The sequence below is a fragment of the Miscanthus floridulus genome, chromosome 12 (assembly GCF_019320115.1).
Source record: "Miscanthus floridulus cultivar M001 chromosome 12, ASM1932011v1, whole genome shotgun sequence".
NCBI lineage: Eukaryota > Viridiplantae > Streptophyta > Magnoliopsida > Poales > Poaceae > Miscanthus > Miscanthus floridulus.
The window spans coordinates 64,217,701-64,236,271 of record NC_089591.1 but is presented as its reverse complement, the minus strand read 5'-3'; the positions used below and the strand labels follow the sequence as shown (position 1 = coordinate 64,236,271).

General features: G+C 46.4%; 3 protein-coding genes and 2 pseudogenes across 4 annotated transcripts; 4 read left to right on the top strand and 1 right to left on the bottom strand.

Moving 5' to 3' along the window:
• The first annotated feature begins 1,206 nt into the window (after positions 1-1,206).
• On the top strand, positions 1,207-3,446 carry LOC136496731 (anthocyanin regulatory R-S protein-like; annotated as a pseudogene).
• A 359-nt stretch (positions 3,447-3,805) lies between these two features.
• LOC136497460 (5-amino-6-(5-phospho-D-ribitylamino)uracil phosphatase, chloroplastic-like) lies at positions 3,806-6,457 on the bottom strand. Of its 2 annotated transcripts, XM_066493263.1 has the most exons (3): positions 6,313-6,457; positions 5,326-5,372; positions 3,806-5,132 (listed from the first exon to the last, which is right to left on the bottom strand). In XM_066493263.1, the coding sequence occupies exon 3, from the start codon at positions 5,128-5,130 to the stop codon at positions 4,222-4,224; it is 909 nt and encodes a 302-aa protein (XP_066349360.1). In that variant the 5' UTR covers positions 5,131-5,132; positions 5,326-5,372; positions 6,313-6,457; the 3' UTR covers positions 3,806-4,221. The 2 variants fall into 2 exon arrangements, with proteins under 2 accessions (XP_066349360.1, XP_066349359.1); XM_066493262.1 differs by having other exon boundaries at positions 3,808-5,372; positions 6,313-6,456.
• Positions 6,458-7,970: 1,513 nt separating this feature from the next.
• LOC136498552 (uncharacterized) lies at positions 7,971-10,952 on the top strand. Its single transcript, XM_066494457.1, has 3 exons — positions 7,971-8,202; positions 9,067-9,121; positions 9,894-10,952. The coding sequence occupies exons 1-3, from the start codon at positions 7,972-7,974 to the stop codon at positions 10,328-10,330; spliced, it is 723 nt and encodes a 240-aa protein (XP_066350554.1). The 5' UTR covers position 7,971; the 3' UTR covers positions 10,331-10,952.
• Positions 10,953-11,416: 464 nt separating this feature from the next.
• Positions 11,417-15,888, top strand: LOC136496964 (uncharacterized). The gene is given in 11 exon segments (XM_066492742.1): positions 11,417-11,727; positions 12,047-12,118; positions 12,375-12,616; positions 13,055-13,175; positions 13,258-13,332; positions 13,426-13,552; positions 13,641-13,966; positions 13,968-14,381; positions 14,539-14,660; positions 14,859-14,948; positions 15,299-15,888. Coding segments are annotated over 10 exon segments (1,650 nt in total). The 5' UTR covers positions 11,417-11,727; positions 12,047-12,091; the 3' UTR covers positions 15,405-15,888.
• A 150-nt stretch (positions 15,889-16,038) lies between these two features.
• On the top strand, positions 16,039-18,571 carry LOC136496963 (NAC domain-containing protein 58-like; annotated as a pseudogene).

Here is an 18,571-nt window from a genome sequence, read left to right as displayed (position 1 = left end):
CTGGAATAGAACACTGAAATTAGTAAAGAAAGTCTTGCATTATTTGCAAGGAACGAAATGCCTCATGATAACATATAGAAGATCTGATTCACTCCACATGGTGGGATATTCAGATTCTGATTATGCGAGAGTGAATGTATATCCAGACGTGGATTTTCTATCATCTCACAAAGGAGAGTTATTTTATGGAAAAGCTCAAAGCAAACCGTCACTACATCGTCCACAATGTATGACAGTTTGTAGCGTGATATGAGGCAACGGGCAGGTGAACTAACTAACGAAGTTCATACCCGGTTTAAATGTGGTTGACGACATCTATAGACCACTTAAAGTAATACTGCGATGATAATCTGGTAGTATAGTATGCTCACAACATAAGTCAAGTAGTGCTGCCAAACACATTGACATAGAGTATTATGTTGTGAAAGATAAAGTCCGGGATCAAGTCATATGTCTTGAGCATATAAGAACAGAAAGGATGCTCGCGGATCTGCTTACAAAAGGCTTACCACCCAACATGTTCAGAGGACATGGTGTTCAGAGAACATGTAGCTAGCTTGGGTTTAAGGGAAAGCCTAAAATATTCCTGAACAAAAGAAGGCCTAAAGATAAGTATCTATTTCAGAACAGAGTAGTGAGTTGTAGCTGTTAAGTCTATCGGCAATGGACCGTGACGATGAGACATGCTCTATGAGCTAATCTGTAATGGAATGAACAAAAGCAAATGATATGAAAGTGAAAGATGGAATGAGATCAAGGGGAAGAATATTAGTTGATCTCCACCAATAGGCCGCCTATTGAGCCCTATCTCTACTCCCTGATCGGGGGAGCCCAACCCTAATTCGATTGGAGGGCCCCTGTCGCACAGCACACATAAAAGGAAGGTGGGAGTGAGGGCTTGGACTACGAGGTTGACCGGAGCCGCCACACCCACCCACAGACAAACCCTAATCCGATCCTAAAGCGTGCTGCCAGCGACGGGATGGCCCACTGACTCCGCCGTCTCCCCTGCAGGACATCGCCGGCGTCATTGGACTTCATCTCGCCGGCGCTGGACGTCTTCTACACCGTGGCACCGGCTGCGGTGCATCTACTGAGAAAGGCGAGAAGCCTATCCAGATATACGGGTTACACAGAAAGATACCCACATTGACCCTAACATATTGGTCTTGCTCTTACGGGAGAAAACATAGTTGCAGGGTGCTGACATGGACGGACGGGTTGTACAACGGCGAGGTGAAGACGAGGATGATCTCCAACTCCGTGAAGCTGACAGCCGACCAGCTCGTGATGCAGAGGAGCGAGCAGCTCCGGGAGCTGTACGAGGCCCTCCTGTCCGGCGAGTGCGACCGCCGGGCGGCGCGGCCGGGCGGCTCGCTGTCGCCGGAGGACCTTGGGGACACCGAGTTATACTACCTGGTCTGCATGACCTACGCCTTTCAGCCAGGCCAAGGGTAATCGATCGATTTTTTGTTCGTGGTGCCCCTGATGACAACATATTTTTTTTTTTGGTTCGTGGCCTGTCTCGGTGCATGTCGTCACTCGGGCGCATGCCATGCGTTTTGCGTGCTGCTACAGGTTGCCCGGCAGGAGTTTCGCGAGCAACGAGCATGTCTGGCTGTGCAACGCGCACCTCGCCGGCAGCAAAGCCTTCCCCCGCGCGATCCTGTCCAAGGTATGCATGCGTGTTTCTCAGTTGTGACGACGGTGATCGGTCAAGATCGACCGCTCTGCATTCTCCCGTTCTCCGTGTCTTGTCTATTATTGCGATCTTTGTTGAATTATCATGAACTTGGGTACCTGCATGTGTGGCCTTGGGTGCTTACTTACGGTCAAGCAGAGCGCGTCCATTCAGGTAAGCACTTTCCATGAAACATCACATAGGGCACTTTCAGACTGCGTAGTCTGAAGATTTGTGATTGCTACAACTAACTGCACCCTGGATCGTGTTTTCCGCAGTCAATCGTCTGCATCCCGGTTATGGGTGGCGTGCTTGAGCTGGGTGTACAACTGATACGGTATGTATAGATACTATATACTACTACATTATCTGAAAAGTGAAAACGAGAAATTTTAATATTAGTATCACCGAACTAAATGATATTGCCAGGTGCCGGAGGACCCGGACTTGGTCAGCCGAGCAACCGCAGCTTTCTTGGAGCCGCAATGTCCGACATACTTGCAAGAGCCGAGCTCCAAACCGTCAGCAAACGAAGCCGGCGAGGCCGCAGACATTGTTGTGTTCGAGGACCTCGGTCACAATGCTATGGAGACGATGACTGCCGCCGGGGGACACGGACAGGAGCTAGGAGAAGCCGAGAGCCTGTTCAATGCAAGCCTGGAGCACATCACGAAGGAGATCGATGACTTCTACAGCCTCTGGGAGGAAATGGACGTCGTCCCCGAAGCCACCGCCGTCCCGGGGGCTACTACTAACAACGCTGCCGACACCTCATCAAGCGCACCAGTTGACGGCTCTCGCGCGACCAGTTTCAAGGCTTGGACGAGATCGCAGTCGTGCTCCGATGAAATGGCGGTGCCGGTCATCCAAGAGCCCCAGAAATTGCTGAAGAAAGTGTTGGCCGGCGGTGGAGCTTGGGTGAACTGTGGTGGCGGGGGGCACGACGGGAACAGCACAGGAAATAAGCGGCATCAAGAATCATGTCATGTCACAGCGAAAGAGCCGAGAGAAGCTCAATGAGATGTTCCTCGTTCTCAAGTCATTGGTTCCGTCCATTCACAAGGTAAGCAAAACTTGTTGATTTGGGAACGTTTGTTTGTATCAAGACTACACCTTTTCTTGGCAGGTGGACAAAGCGTCGATCCTCGCCGAAACGATAGCCTACCTCAAGGAGCTTCAGCGAAGGGTAGAAGAGCTGCAATCCAGTAGGGAACTTCTGTCGCGCCCATCCGAAACAACAGAAAGGCCTACAACTACAAGGCCCCGTGGCATTGGCAAAGAGTGTCAGGAAGAAACTCTCTGCGGGCTCCAAGAGGAAGAGCCCAGAGTTCGGCGGTGACGTGGAGAAGGAGCACCCCTGGGTCTTCCCCAAGGACGGCACCAGCAACGTCACCGTCACCGTCTCGGACAGGGACGTGCTCCTGGAGGTGCAATGCCGGTGGGAGGAGCTCCTGATGACACGGGTGTTCGACGCCATCAAGAGCCTCCATTTGGACGTTCACTCGGTTCAGGCTTCCGCACCAGATGGCTTTATGGGCCTCAAGATACGAGCTCAGGTATATCACCACCATCTAGTTAAGACATGGCAATTGCAATACATACTGCTCTGGTTAGCAGTTGTGTAGCTCACCCTTGACTTCTTGGTTGGAGAGTTTGTTTTAGTGATGCTGTTGTTTCTGTTCAATTCCTGCAGTTTGCTGGCTCCGGTGCCGTCGTGCCCTGGATGATCAGCGAGGCTCTTCTTAAAACTATAGGGAAGCGATGAAGGGACATCTGAAAGCTGGATATCGATCTGGAAAGCTTCATGAATTGAAGCAAAGTTGTATTTCTTGTGGAAGCCAATTATATATATTTCTGCAAAATCTGCTGTACTTGGTTTCGATTTTCAGTCGCCAACCATATCCGGTTAGATTTTATCACTACAAAGTACAAACTAGGGTGGTCTATTCAAATAGCTAGCGGAGCTAGATTCTCTTGAATTAGACATCGGTTTCTTTTATTTCTTCTATATAAAAGAGTATAAACATACGTTTATTATGAGTATTATGATCTTCAGTGTTAGGAGGCTACAAACTAAATTCGGAACGTATATAATCAAAACTAAACATTACATTGTCCGTTTTCTCATATTGAATTTTGTCAAATAGTCACACAAGTTCATTCATTGCTCATCAAAGACACAGATCATGGCATCCCTCACCCTACAACTACGGTTGCAAGTTCTTCAGCCTACACAGCTCTTGTATTGTAGGTGCATCCCAAAAGCCTAGCAGGTATCCCGTCAAAGATAGGTAATACATATATACTGTACATACACAAGTTATGGGTGTGAATTTCTTCACTTCCAACTCTAATGACTAAGAGTTTTAGGCTAAAGGAATTCCAATGCATCACAACCAAACCAAGGTAATGCAAACTCAGGACTATCATTAGTCCTGATCTTGCACTGCTTGGCCTGTTTACAAAATGTAAATGCACTACTTAGGCTACATCAGATTATAAGTACAACAATATATTGGTACGTCATGTTTGCAGAAGCATCATTCCTCGATCACAATCTCCATATCCATGTCAGATTCTCTACCCCTGCGACCAATAACCTCACCATTAGCAAGCCTCTGCAAGTCAACAATAGAGAGTTGGTCAAGCCATCTCACAACATGGTTTGCTGCTTGGAGCTCATAGGCAGGGTGTCGGCCTGCAACTGCCACACATCTCATCCCAGCGTTATGTGCAGATTCTGTCGTCAAGTTTGAGTTACCAAACACAACACAAACATCTGGCTCCAGACCAAGTTGGTCCGCTGCGACCTCAAACATCTCACCATCAGGTTTCCCTAGGCAGAAGTCCTCCAATGCAATTATAGCATCAAAGTAGCCTTGCAGACCAACAGTTTTAATCCCTTGTTCAAGGCTCTTCCTTGAGTGAGGTGTTGCAATTGCTATTGGAATGTCAAAACCCACAAGGGTGTTCAAGAAATCAAGCACACCTGGTCGCAGCTGGTAGTATCCGCCTCTGAGTGTTTGATATATTACCTCCTTGTGTGCTGCCAACCTTTGAATTTCTGCTGGATCTTCTGACCAACATAAGACTTCTGAAATAGCCTGGTCAGTTCTCATTCCCTCAATTTTCTTCAGCAATGCATCTGGAGGGAAAGACTTTCCCTCTTCAAGTGATAGAACATACCAAACCCGGGGCTCCAAGTCAGGATCATCACCGTCCACAACAACTCCCTCCCACTCCAAGATCACACCAAAGCTGTTACCAGTCACTATTTCATCCTTTTGTTTTTTCTTCTTTGAGGTAGGTCTTTTAGGAACTTCTGGTGGTGCCAACAGCCAGCTAAGGTTCTCCGGAAGTCTATAAACCAATTTGTAAAGCTCATGTACCTGGGGGTTCCTCTTGATGTCTGTGGCATGTGGCTTCAAATGTGCCCTCTTTACCGTCATAGCTGTACCCAAGGGATTTGTAATTGAATGCATGGTCAGTGCAAAATATGGGTTATTTGTCAGGCATTTTCTGTAAAACTTGAGAGAAGGCTGCAGAGAGCTCCCAAATAAAATGTTAAAAGAGATCATTTCTCCCTGAATCCTATCTGAAACTTGTACTGAAGTTCCAAATTGTCCACAGAAAAGCAAGTTCACCTCACATGCGATTAATCAGTGAGATCCAGGGACAATGCAAATAACACCTGCATTAAGAACCAAGCAAAAGGTATTAAAAACATTTTTTAAAAATAATGGAGGGGTAATGTCCACCTTCTGCACCAATCAGAGGTGCACACAGCAACTTATCTCTCTTTAATATATGTGCACACTAGGATTTGAGCCCTGGTGGGTGGAGCTATACTTCCACATATTACAACTGCACCAATGGTGCTTTCAAAAAGTTATGACTTATAACAACATAATGCACAGTACATAGATTCATTGCCTAGCATCAATATCGAGAGATAAACGCTCCATGTCAACAGCTTGTTTAGTTATAGAGTGTTTACTTCAGTGAGAACTAAAGAAATCTGTGAGCAGGGGTTAACTAGAGTGTTTTCTTGTTGCACTCTTTGTAAACTGGCAACCTCAATGCTGGGTCAGGGTTTCAGCAGCACGCTTAAAGCTGGGATAAAGCCTTTGATAAAAAAAAAAACTAAAGAAATCTGCAAAAGGGGCAAGATTTCCTTTCTCCATTGAAGTCAGTTAAATTGGCATAAGCATTTGATTCGTCATCTTAGTTCTCCTGCTCGCAGTATACTTAGAATTTAGGAAGAAAGCATATGCAGAGCCTCACTTCTTGCAAGCATTTCTATAGATCGACCATCATATGGACCCATAAAACGAACAGCCTAACAGTAACTTTCCTGTAGATATGCTTTCCGCATTTTAGGCGAACTTACAACAGGTGTCAGAATAAAAGGCGAACTTTAGCTTAAGGGCTCGGCCTAATTAGCTCCATCCCAACTATTGGACAGCAAATGCGAAGCAACAAGGCGCAATCTTGCAGCGAAACTCCGCCATTTCCGAATATTTTTCAGGAACGACAGACAGCAAACAACAAACGAACAACATAATGCTTCATCTTAGCCCAAGCAGTAGCTACTTCCCAAGAATCCGGGAACAATAGAGGATTATACTGACCTGATGAAGGAGAAGGAGCAGCTGAAGGGAGCGTCGGCCGAAGCTGGGAGCGGAGGAGACTCCAGCGCCACTAGCCACTACAAACCGGGCTCTTGTCCCCCGCGCTGGATTGGATGGTGGCGATGAGCCCCATTCGGATAGCCGAAGGGACGCGGGCGGCCGCTCTGGCACTCCCCATTGGTGGCGCGCTGCGGCAGCTTGGTGACAATGCCAAGTGGGACAGGAGGAGTTGGGACCCAGCTGTTAGAGAGAGTGGCGCGCGGCGGCGAGAGGATGGTGATGTTGGATTGGAGAGCGCTCTCTCTCCTATGGGCCGCGGCGCTGTCTCTCCACTTCCTTGGGCGGCATGCGTGTCCTTCGATCTGTCCACCAGCCCATAAAAATGTGTCAGACCTTGGGCGGCGAGAGGAGTAACATTTTTTTCTCTCGAACGAACAGCCCTCAGAATGACATGGCCCAACGCTGCTGATGCCCGTGGGCCGTGGCCACCTCCACCGTCCCAGAGCAGCTTCCCGAGTATCCAAGCGATGCATTATGGGAAAAATTGTTGTTGTCTATTGCAGTATTACCTATGATAGAAAGATTTATTAGAAGATCGAGGTTGAAAACGACATCTAGACAATCTAAAATATCGACTAAATGAATATACAAGAAATAACACCATTTTGTTATTAAAATTCTATTCTCAAAAAATAATAATTCCTTGATTGCAGACAAACCACTTCCTTATGTTGAGAATATTATATCTATAGTACTCCTTCCGTTTTAAATTAGAAGTCGCTTTGACTTTATTGGTACATCTATTTTGCTATGTATTTAAATATAATATATGTCTAGATGTATAGTAAAATAGACGTACAAAAAAGTTAAAGTGACTTATAATTTAGAACGGATGGAATAATCCATTATCGATTAAGGATATGCTTAGAAACTGCCAATGGCAATTCTCGTATGTGTAAGGTCCGAGTCTTTGGAACTGTCCAACAACGCTCGTATAAATAAATATGTATATTGTTCATGAATAAAGTTATAGCTTCACTTTTACTATTCTACTTTCTACTGTTCCTCTAACACCCTATACAAAACGTTAACATTCTAGTCCAAATTCTTACCAACTTATTTATTAGAGTAAATGAATATATATAGGAAATAACACTCCTTTTAGTTACTAAAATCTGGATGAGAAAAAATAAACAGCAGGAACTTTATATATACAGACAAACCATTATCCTTATACAACAGAAACATTTTAGTTTCCAGCTTAAGGATTTGTTTGGATATAAGGGCTAGTTACTAGCTAAGTAAAAATTAATTTTAGTATATCTAAATAGGAAGACTAAAGTGGACTAATTATTTAGTTAAGTCGTTAACTAATTATTAGCTAACTAGCTAACCAATTATAACTAATTTAGATTAATTTTTAGTCCAACTATTAACTACTGGTCATGTGTATCCAAGATACCCTGCACCCTGTTCGCTTGCTCGTAAATAATCGTAAATTTTCAACCAAAAACAGTATTTTTCTCTCGCACCAAACCGGTCAGCGGTAAATAATCCATTGTCGATTACGGCGTCCCGAACCGGCTATCCACACCCACTTTTTATTGGTCAACTCGTCTCCAATTCAACCCCATTTCTCTTTCCCTCTACGCGGCCGCGATGCCACCTCCGGTCACCGCACCGACCCATCCGCCTCCGCCCTCCGAGTCGACGACCACCACCAGATCGCAGCAGCAGCAGCAGCAGCCGCCGCCGCCGCCGCCGCCTCCTTCCGGCGTTGAGTCTGAGGTGCCGCCGAAGAAGCGGAAGCTGGAGGAGGAGGGGTTTCAGCGCTCGCCGTACTACACGATCAGAGAAACCGTCGCAAATCTCCGCGGCCGCTTCCTTCAGGTGCCCGCCGAAAACCCTAACATCCTCGAGTTCCATTCAGCAATAGCAGCAGCAGTAGCTAGTAGCCGCTAGCTAGCTAGCACGATCACTATATTCCTAATTCAGCATTTAGGAATGTTTTTGCTTGCGATGTTTCGGGGGTAGAGCACTGGAGGTTGTATTGTGATTTTGAGTGAAATTGTGGAATATTTTATCGACGCTTGAACTGAAATGTTTGTGCAGACTGCAGAGGTTCATAGTTCATACTAGACGTTAGGCGGGTTCTCTTTGTGGTTGAAATTTAACGGTCTGATGAGGACAAGTACGTACTGATACAGAATTGAAATTGAAGTTCCTGGGATGTATGTGATCTTAAGTGATCAGGTTAGCCCACCACGTTTGTGTGCAGTACACGTTCCTAATTCAACATACATGAATAGGCTTTGCCACTGACACCCTTTACCAGACCCCGCAAAAAAAAAAATATTTGTCTACAGAGCTGGCCGTAGTACTGTGCTTCTGAATGCAGACCTGGAAGTTTCTATTGACGCTTGAACAGAAAAACAGTGTGCTGACTGCTGAGTTTCATAGTTCATAATAGTGTTTAGGCTGGTGTTTTCTTGCAAGTGGAAATTAGTGGTATTATGTGGACAAGTACATACGAAACAAAATCGAAATAATAGTTCAAGGGATGGAGATGGTGTAGGTCTAATCCGTCAGGTTGACTAGCCCTGTCTGTGTGTCTTTCAATGTCAATGTGTGGTATTGCACTACATTTATTTTTGAGAAATGTATCTCTGGCGTCTTGTTTTTTTTTTGTTATGATATTGGTTATGGTTAAAACTGTAATCAGTTATTAATTTGTTTGCATTTGTTGTCATGAAGGTTTGCCAAGGAACTGATTCAGAAAAGAAAGATGCTGCTGTTGAGATCTTGAATGGTAAGTGACTAGTTCATTATGTTGGAGCAATGTGTAATTTTCTAATGTATTTCAGTAATCATAATCTGCACTAGAAATAGTGTTATGGCATCGGATTTTGAACTTATCCAGTTTCTGTAGTACCATTTTATAGAAAACCATATTTCTTCAATACATTGTAACATAAGTATGACAGAGGCACTGTGACATTTCTTCTCAAATGTTATCATTCAAATATTGAATCCTCAGCATGGTTAACCCATCTATGACAATTAGTATATTACATTTCTTGATTTGTTAATTGTTATATATCATGTAAAAATATCATTGCATTCAAAAGCATTCCACCTGAGTCCTGCCTCTCTTAAGTTATGGTTCTGCGTTTGCTGTAGCTGTACACATGTAAAATACTTCTTTGATTATGTTCTCTACTCAGAAGCAGCTTTTATTGAAAACAAGCCACTATGTTCTGTAATCTATTCGAAATGCAAAAGAAATAATAGAACTGTGCATCAAATTATCAGTTATTATGAAATATACCATGATCAGCAGCTTTCTTTCAACATGCATCTATTCTTTCTTTTTTTTCTTTCTTTTTGCATTTAGATTACCCCTTGTTTTGTGGTCTGTAAATACTACCTGAGCACGAGCACATGGACCTTACATTTGAACGATTTTACAAAATTTTTATATATAATGGCTTCTTTATATTATCATGCATATGTATGCATAAAAAATTATTTGGATAATTGAATCTAACTTGTCTGTCCTCTACTCTTGTTTTGTCTTAAAGAGATGAAAGATGTGATAGAATTATCCAAGAAAACACGGCTGGATCTGTCCGCTGCTGCTGAACCTGTGAAACCGTTTGACAAACATGCAGCTAGAGCTCCTGAGGATAAGCGTGCTGAGAAAGTTCTGTCTGAAGAGAAGAGTCTAGGTCCTACGACAAGCCTGGCTGGAAATTTTGTGCACAGTACAGGTGGAGGTGTACCACTCAAGCCTGATAACTCAGACACCGCAGCACATGGGTTACCGGTGAAGACTAAAAACCGGGCCAGACCAAGTAAGATGACAGGTTATACAAAGCAACAGGGCGCACTCCCTCAAGGTTCTTATGTCATCGGTGGATCCCCTATTGGCTGGAATTTCCTTATGTGGCCTGGAAGCAAAGCAGTCTACTATGGTTTGACCAAAGCAGAGTGGTTGGCTCGTCAATCTGCAAAATGAAGTTCCATCCTGCTGTCCCAGTGATCTAACAGCTACATGGATCGATCTTTAGAAGATAACATTGTATTCCCTAATCCCTAGTGATATAAGTAGAACCAAATAGTACATGATACACCAGGAAGATAACCCCTTTGACACCAGAGCATGGTAACTTGGTAAGGTATATTGGGATACTCAGTCTTTTGGAATGGATTTTGTTGCACAGTAGGGGTAATCAGCAGTAGATATACAGAGAATTTTGGTACTATAAACTGGATGAGCCAAGCGTCCATGTTATGTTTTTCTGTTCAGAAGTGGATACGAGGAAGAACTTCAGCACATGACAACGCATTAGCGTTGATGCACAGTTAAACGATTGGTGGAGTTTGACTCCCTGCTCTATGTGACTTTGTTCCCCTAATTTCTGTATCTTGCCTGCCTTGCTTTACCTGTGGACAGTCCAGAGAGAATGCCTGTGAAAGCTTGTATTTTAGTTGCTTGTTTGTGCAGCTACTGTTCAAGCGCAGCAAGGCTACTGGCATTAGTTTGGCCTTCTACCTTGCTTGTCTTTGTTGTTCTCTGATGATGATCCAGATTTTCTAACTTTGATAACGTTTTACATTTGGATAGCAAAGGTACTGAAAACCTCATGATAAACAGGAGCATCTGTTCGGAATCTGCACGGCCTGAACGCCTGTGTTGAGGCATACAACTCGAAAGTGATCGAAAGGCACTCTCCTAGTGTACATGTACTGATGATGATGATGTACATCAGTACATCACTTCCCTTTTCTCGTCAGAACAAGGGGGTAGGGCACCAAGGCCCCCGCTTCGGTCATCCTGTCTTCCATTCTTCTCGGAGCGTGCTCCGCTGTTGACGAAAGCGACGCTTTTGGGCAAGGAAACGGGCCTGCAGCGTCCCAGCTCGCGATTGGGCCCTCGCAGCACCTGCCAAAACAAGAAAAAAGCCTAGCCCATGCGCCAAGCTCCATGCGGAGGTTCCAGATACATCTCACATCTCTGAGGCAAGGCGACGACGTCAGGCTTCTTACCCGGCGCAGGCGAAACGCGCCTATTTAACTGTGCGCCCCCCTCAACCCCTGCCTCCTCCCCGGCCCCCTGTGCTTCCCATTTCCCCCACCCAACGAGAGCCAAAAGCCTCGCGCCCCACGACGCCCCGCCCCGCCCCGCCCCGGCGGCGACCCCCTGCCGTTTTCCGCAGCGACAGGCGACCAAGCCGCGGGCTTTGATCGCCTCCGCCCCGTGCCTACCCGGCCGCGGGCGTAGCCGCCGCTGCCTCGACCGCAGCAGGCCCGGGCCCCCTCGGCGACTTCTGATCTAGCCGCGTCGCGCGACAGCTCGTCGTCCGAGTCCGATCCCCGCCACCGCGGCGGAACGAGGCGTCTCCGGTCCCCGAGGTGAGTCCCCCAAACCGGTGGTGCGATTCCGCCTGGTTTCTATGGTTGCTTTGCCGTGGCGGCGTCCCAGATTCGCGCCGTATTCTCCGTCCAAACCCTAGATTCGCCATTCCCTGCGTCGCGTCTGGGGCGGAATTTGAGCGATTAGGTGCCTATTCTATGATTTGAGCACCTTCGCCAAGGAATTTTAGGGTCAATCGATGCTGGTTCGATGTGTATGTGGTCCCAATTGGATGCTTGGCTGGTTCAACGTGGGCATTTTCTGAACAATTCATGGCGACCTATGTAAACTTATGGAAGTTTCCTTGCTCTGATTCAGGGGATTCGGGGAATTTGAGACTGATACGACGGGATCCTGGTGATAATGCGGGGCTACGAGTACGAGACCAATGTAAGCTCTACTTTGTGCACTTCATTCAGTTTAATTTCCACCGAGTACGATCATTAAAGCTTTTAAAGGCCACAAATCAAGGTTTAAATGGGGGAAAAGTGAGATAGACAGAAGATTAGGGTAACATTATTATTTTTATTTGCTCAAATGTAGAAAAATAATTGTAATAAAACAAAGCGGGAACTGTAGTATTGACAATCGTAAAAAAAAGCAGTGCAATGTTTTTGGTCTCGCAACGATGACAATTATTGTGCAGGGTTACCACCGGGAAGTGGAAGATGAGTACGGAGACGAGTACTATGATCAAGATGAGTATGAGGAGGAGGGTTCGGGTGCTGGGGATGAGTATGTTGAGGAGGAAGAACCTACAGAGGGACAAAAGGAGATCCTTGAATTGAGAGAACGATTAAAAGAGCAGATTAGGCGAAAGGCAAAGGCTGCTGCTGCCTGCACGGCTGGCCGCTCGTCTTCTTCACAAATACCTCAAGCCAGGGACAAGTATGTTTGATGTACTGATTCTCAGCAGCATTCTCTTTCTTTCTAAAATGATCTCTCTTCGAGCTCATGCCATTGAGAAATAATAAGACTTTGTGGGAGATTACTTGTTCCCTTTCGAAATGTCTCCTATTGTGGAACTAAATTTCATAGCCTATTGATCATTATACACTTGTGAAATAATTGCTGCCGGAAGATTTATTTTTCACCAATATATTAGTTTGTTTTTCAGTGTGGTTGTGATGTTGGTAAACCAATTTTCTTTAACGTAAAGACCAATCAGTATTTGATGAATAAGGGAACTTCTCTTTTCTTTTGTTTTCCAACAAAATAGTCTAGCAGCACTTCTACACATTCTGCAGTTGATATTTCTTCTGCATTTCATACCTTACTGTTGTTATAGAGTGTTCTTCAATGTGTTTGACTTATTTTCCCTGCTAGATTTGGCTCTTTCTTTGGGCCATCCAAGCCGGTGATTTCTCGTCGAGTGATTGAAGAAAGAAAATCATTGAAAGAACTGCATAGCACAATTGTAAGGGAGCCAAGGCCTTCTGGAGTACATGTAATACTATGCCAGTATGCTAATTTTGATTAGCACTGAACCAAACATTAAATAATTATATATTCTGTTTTGCTTTTGCCAGAAGGATGTTCCATCATCCTCTAAAGTGCAAAGTAAAGGGAATGGACATCAGCATAAACAGAAGATTGTTAATCAGGTATAAATAATTTATATTCACCGCATTCTTTTGCATGTTCAGTACAATGGACCTAAAATAATGTATTCACAACATAGCAGTTGCAATTTGCAGGTAAAGAGGAAGGTTGAGGCACTTAAGGATAACCGGGATTATTCATTTCTACTCTCGGATGATGCTGACCTTTCACCCTCTCCAAAGGAGAAACCTGCTGCTAGATCTTCCTTGACTCAAAGGGCTGGTGAGTTGGAACTCTAATTTTATTAGACAAGGTCTTCCCTGTGTCTTTCAAATGTGAATTGCTGACTGTTTTTTTCTGGACAATGAAGATCGCGAGGTGATGCAATCAACAGTAAAGAGCAAGGTACCAACAAGTCAACCTGCACGTTTATCAAATGGATATGGACCTAAGAACACAATGTCAACTCAAAGGCATGCTGAAGGTAGGGTAGATTCCATGAGAAAGGAGGCTTTCTTGAATAGAGAAAGGGTTGTTTCACGTGACAATGAGAGGGCGCATAGTATTGCAAGAAATGGATCCAACCAGGCAAGCACTAGCAAAACCACAATCCAAAAGCTTCCAAGCAGAGGTCCTATTGCTAATAAGCAACCTTCCAAGGATTTGAATGATGCAACTTTGCGGAAGAGCAGTGTAGGCCTCGAAGCACCATCTCTCAGAGATTGACAGACCAAAATCCTCTCAAAGTCAGAGGATGCAGTCAGCTGGTCAGAGACCACAGCATTCTTCCCACGGTCAGAGGCCACATCAATCCACGGAGCATAGGCCGCAGCAGTCATTGCAGAGTCGGAGGCCACAGCAAATGACACAGGGTCAGAAACCACAACAGTCTTTGCAGAGTCAAAGGACTCAACAGTCCTTGCAGAATCAAAGGCCACAGCAGTCCTCACATATTCAGAAATCGCAATCCTCACAAACACACAGACCACAGTCACTACAAGGACAAAGGCCTCTTTCTTCGAAGGGTCAATATTCGGAGCAAAGAAGAGTACAGGCAAATGATAGAGTCAAACAAGCTGAAAGGCAGATTCGGCCTCCCTCGAAGTCCATGGTAAATACTGAAAATACCACCTTTCTGTTGTCTACCATTTTGCCTGAAGTTATTTGCCACACATGTTTCCTGTATATGGGTTGCATTCGTTTGGCTAGGGCCTAGGGTTGCTGATGTTTCATTTGTTCCATTATTGTCTCTTTATTTGTGCTTGTAGCCATCTCGGCCAGTCTCTTCCAATGGAATTCGTGATGATCATGCAAAGAGAAAGCAAGTGGCAAAAAGAAAATTTGATGAAGATGAGGAAGACCCCTTAGCAATGATCAGAAATATGTTCGGGTATTGTCTAGATAAGCCTGCTCTATCTTTTCTGTTTGGGTCAGTGGTTGTGAGCATCAGCCGTCAGCCTCTATATAAGTCAGCATGTTTTACTAACATGTTTTTCAAGCTGAGCAAACCAAGCATTGCTTGATTGCAGCGGCTGTTCGAAGATGTTGCTTATAAATATTTGGATTCTAATTTTGGCTTCCTTTGCAGGTATGATCCTAGTAGATATGCAGGCAGAGATGAGGATGTCAGTGACATGGAAGCCGATTTTGCTACTATAGAAATGGAAGAGAAAAGAAGGTATTGCTTCTCTTATTTTATCCATTATAATATTGTACAGATTGAAATAAAAGCTTTATATATATATATATATATATATAAGTGTATGCTTTATATTCAAGATATTGTACTGCCTGCACAGATGATCAAGATAACTTTAGTATCATAATGATGAGATATTTGATCTTTTTGTACTCTCTACCGAACCATCCAATTGCTTGCTAGGGTCAAGTTCCTGTGCTATGTTTATTCATGGTTCAGAAACTGGCAGTGCACGTCGGATGCATGTGGATACTTAGCATTCTGGGTTTTCCTGTCTGGATGCCCTCTATTTCGTATTTGATTCACACTTGATATTGGCTTCCTTTCAGCGCGAGGATTGCTAGGCAGGAGGATGAAGAGCAACTTCGCTTGATTGAGGAAGAAGAGAGACGCGAGCAGGAGAGGAAGAGGCGAAAGATGGCACGAGGCCGATAGTCCAATACACCGTCATATTTGGATGTTATAACTGCACAGGCCTGATTGCCTAAAGACAAGCCCCATGGTCGATCAGACAGGCACTTCTCTTGCAGTCCTGTTACCCTTGAGCGTTGCAGACAACAGCAACCTTAGCTCGTTGATTATCTGGAGGCAAATCAAGGAAAACGGCAGGTGAGCAACGGTGGGCACGTGTAACAGCAGAAATGCAGAATGTTAGTCGTAGGTGGTTTAGTTCTCGAAGCTGACATCGACCATATTTAAGCTCTCGTCAGATTGTTTGGATAGCAGAATGTTCCCAACGTTGCAGCGGCTCATCAGATTGTTTCTTCTAAATTCTAATTATAATACTGATTCTTTCAGTTAAGCCTGTATAAGGATGCCTAATCCAAGTGGCCCTCTTGTTTACTTTGTTTGGGTGTAGTAGTGTTGTAATAAATGATGTGTTCGAATTTTCGGATATAATTTTGACCTTTTGTGAGGCGATCACTGCACAGCAGATGCGCCTCTGGTGTTTCTCCGTACTGGTCGAGAGCCAATCGGATGTTTCCGAGCTATTTCCCTTGTGGAAATGGGACTCGGATACGGATACTCCGCTACATTGGCTATACTCCGTATTTTCCTACACGGGCACATTGATCACGAAGCAGGCAGCTTGAATCCGGTTCATGTTAGAGTTGTTGAACGTCTCCAATAAGGTTGGCCGATTATGCGAAGCTGCAGGAACAAGGATCATGGTTTCGAGTCCTAATAAGGACTCCGACGAATCTCCGCTAGTACCAGGTAACAACAGCGTCAACCTGAAACCCCACGCGTCACGACTTCACGAGTCGCCGACATGGCTGAAGAAGAGGGGAGACCGAGCGGCGGGGGTGACGACGAGAACGGCAAGTACCCGATTGGGTTCCGCTTCAAGCCGACGACCGAGGAGCTCGTGGAGTTCTACCTCCTCCCCAAACTGCTGGACGAACCGACCGTGCCAAACGAATTCGTCATCGAGGCGGACGCGTACGGGTGTGACCCGGAGATATTGACTGGTACAGCAATACAGCATGACCTGACCCTGATGAATTGTTAAATCTCTGTTTCCTTTTTTTGGTACTCGACTAATAAACCTGGTTGCCTGGGCTTCTTTTACAACTCTATTATCTGCGTATTCTTTTCACTTGAAACAAAGAGAGAGAAAAGAAGTCTTTTACACTTTGCGTATATATAGTACATGATATGATGATTTGCTACCTGATCACACGGCGCCTATACATAATGTACACAGAAAAATACAAGGAGAGCGGCGTGGACGACACCTGGTACTTCCTGTCGCCGAGGTACCGCAAGTATCGGGGAGGGGATAGGCCGGTGCGGCGCACGGCCGACGATCGTGGCCGGTGGAAGCCGTCGACGGGCCAGTCGAAACCACCGGAGGAGGAGGAGGGCGCCTCGACGAGCCACTCGACGGCGAAGAAGGCCGCGTTCAGCGAGAACACCCTCGCCTACTACGTGGGCCCTACCAAGGACGAGACCAAGACCAAGTGGCTGATGCACGAGCTCGTCGTCCCCGAGACGCCCGACAGCGGCTTCCACAGCAAGAGCGCCGCCGTCCGGCCCAGCGACGACATGCTGGTCAGTTCTCGCCGAGACGTTCAAATTCAATTGTCTCTTTCTGCTGTTTTGGAATGTCTTCGTTCTCTTCTCCCCCACAAATCCATATTCCTTGGTTACGTGTATACGGTATATTGTTGCTGTCTGACACTCTAACTCGAACTGTACTTTGCATGCAGTTGAACAGATACGTCGTGTGCAGGATTTACAAGAGCCCGTTGAGAAAGTGGAAGGAGATCGAGGAGGCGGCGGCGGAGGTGCCAGCTTCGTCGCAGTCATCCGGGCCGGCGCCGGAGCGCGTTGGAGAGGCAGCGGCGCGGGCACCGTCGAGCAGGCAGCCGCCGGCCAAGAGGCCCGCGGTGGAGCGGCCGGCGACGAGCGGGCACACCGGCACGCCGAACAAGGGGGTTTCCGTTTCCCAGACGACCTTGTTCACGGGCGGACGTTCAGCGCCGACGCGTGGCAGTGGCGGCGGTAGTAGCGTGCGCATGCCGCCGGTCGGAGTCGGAGCCGGAGCAGCAGGGCACCACGGGCCAGAGCTCCCCGCGCTAGTGCATTGGCCGCCGGTGTATAATAACAGCATGCAGGGACCGGTGCAAGTGCAGCAGCCACCGTTGGTGTATGGGTACGGCAACCGAGCGGCGGGGATGCCGAACGCGAACGGCCAGGCGGCGCCAGGGCAGGGGCCGCCGGTGTCGAGGCTACGCCCGCCGCGCTGTGCCGCTGCGATCCGCCCCCAACTCTCTTTGTCCCAAGACGATGATGGGTCCGCCGAACCTAGCTGCCGGCCAATCAGCTTGGCCGCCCTCTCCACGGCAGCAGCAGCCGCCGCCGCCGCCGGAGACGGAGGAAGCGTGCCGGAATCGAGTGTATGCGAGACTGATAGCTGAAATGAAATTACAGAAAGCACAGGAGAGCAGCGCCGCTCGCGCAGGGCAGCAACGGATCGAGCAGACGGCGCCGTCCGCGCAGCCAGCATGCTTCCACGACGAGGGTGGCGATCGCCCTGTGGGAGTCGAAGCCATGGTCTCTCCCGCTCAATTTCCGGCGCCTCACAGTGGGTATCCTTACAGCAGCAGCAGCAGCAGCAGCAATTTAGCTCAGCGACCCCAGCGGCAGCAATCTAGCTCAGCCGCACCAGCGCCAGCGGCGGTGGAAAAGGCGCCGGCAGCTGAGAACGTGCCCTCTAAGCAATCGCTGCCACCAGCACCAGGTGCAAACGAAGGAAGCTGCAAGGGGGATGCTGCAACTGCAACTATCGCAGACAACATTATTTTGCAGATTTTGACAGGCAGATTGTTGGCCGCTATGAATGAAGAATTGAAGACAGACCTAGGATATGGCACTCGTGTCGACACGCCGATGTGGGAGAATGAAGTGTTAGATTTTTTTTTCTTTTCACTGAGTTTGTCATACTTTCGGGAGCAGAGAGTTTTCGTGCCTTCGTCTTCCTTCTAGGAATGGAGGATTTCTCTAATTCTTTTCCTTTATATATATACATGTTCGATTCGAAGGTTTTTTTTTACGTCTTGTACAAGTTTGTGAATATTCAGTCTACCGTTTGCTCA

What these genes read in the sequence shown, in the direction of transcription:
- LOC136497460 (XM_066493262.1), bottom strand. Translation starts at nt 5,259, where the DNA reads ATGATCTCTTTTAACATTTTATTTGGGAGCTCTCTGCAGCCTTCTCTC.
- LOC136498552 (XM_066494457.1), top strand. Translation starts at nt 7,972, where the DNA reads ATGCCACCTCCGGTCACCGCACCGACCCATCCGCCTCCGCCCTCCGAG. An exon ending in TCCGCGGCCGCTTCCTTCAG is followed by an intron (nt 8,203 to 9,066) that starts GTGCCCGCCGAA and finishes GTTGTCATGAAG; the next exon opens with GTTTGCCAAGGAACTGATTC. An exon ending in TGCTGTTGAGATCTTGAATG is followed by an intron (nt 9,122 to 9,893) that starts GTAAGTGACTAG and finishes TTTGTCTTAAAG; the next exon opens with AGATGAAAGATGTGATAGAA.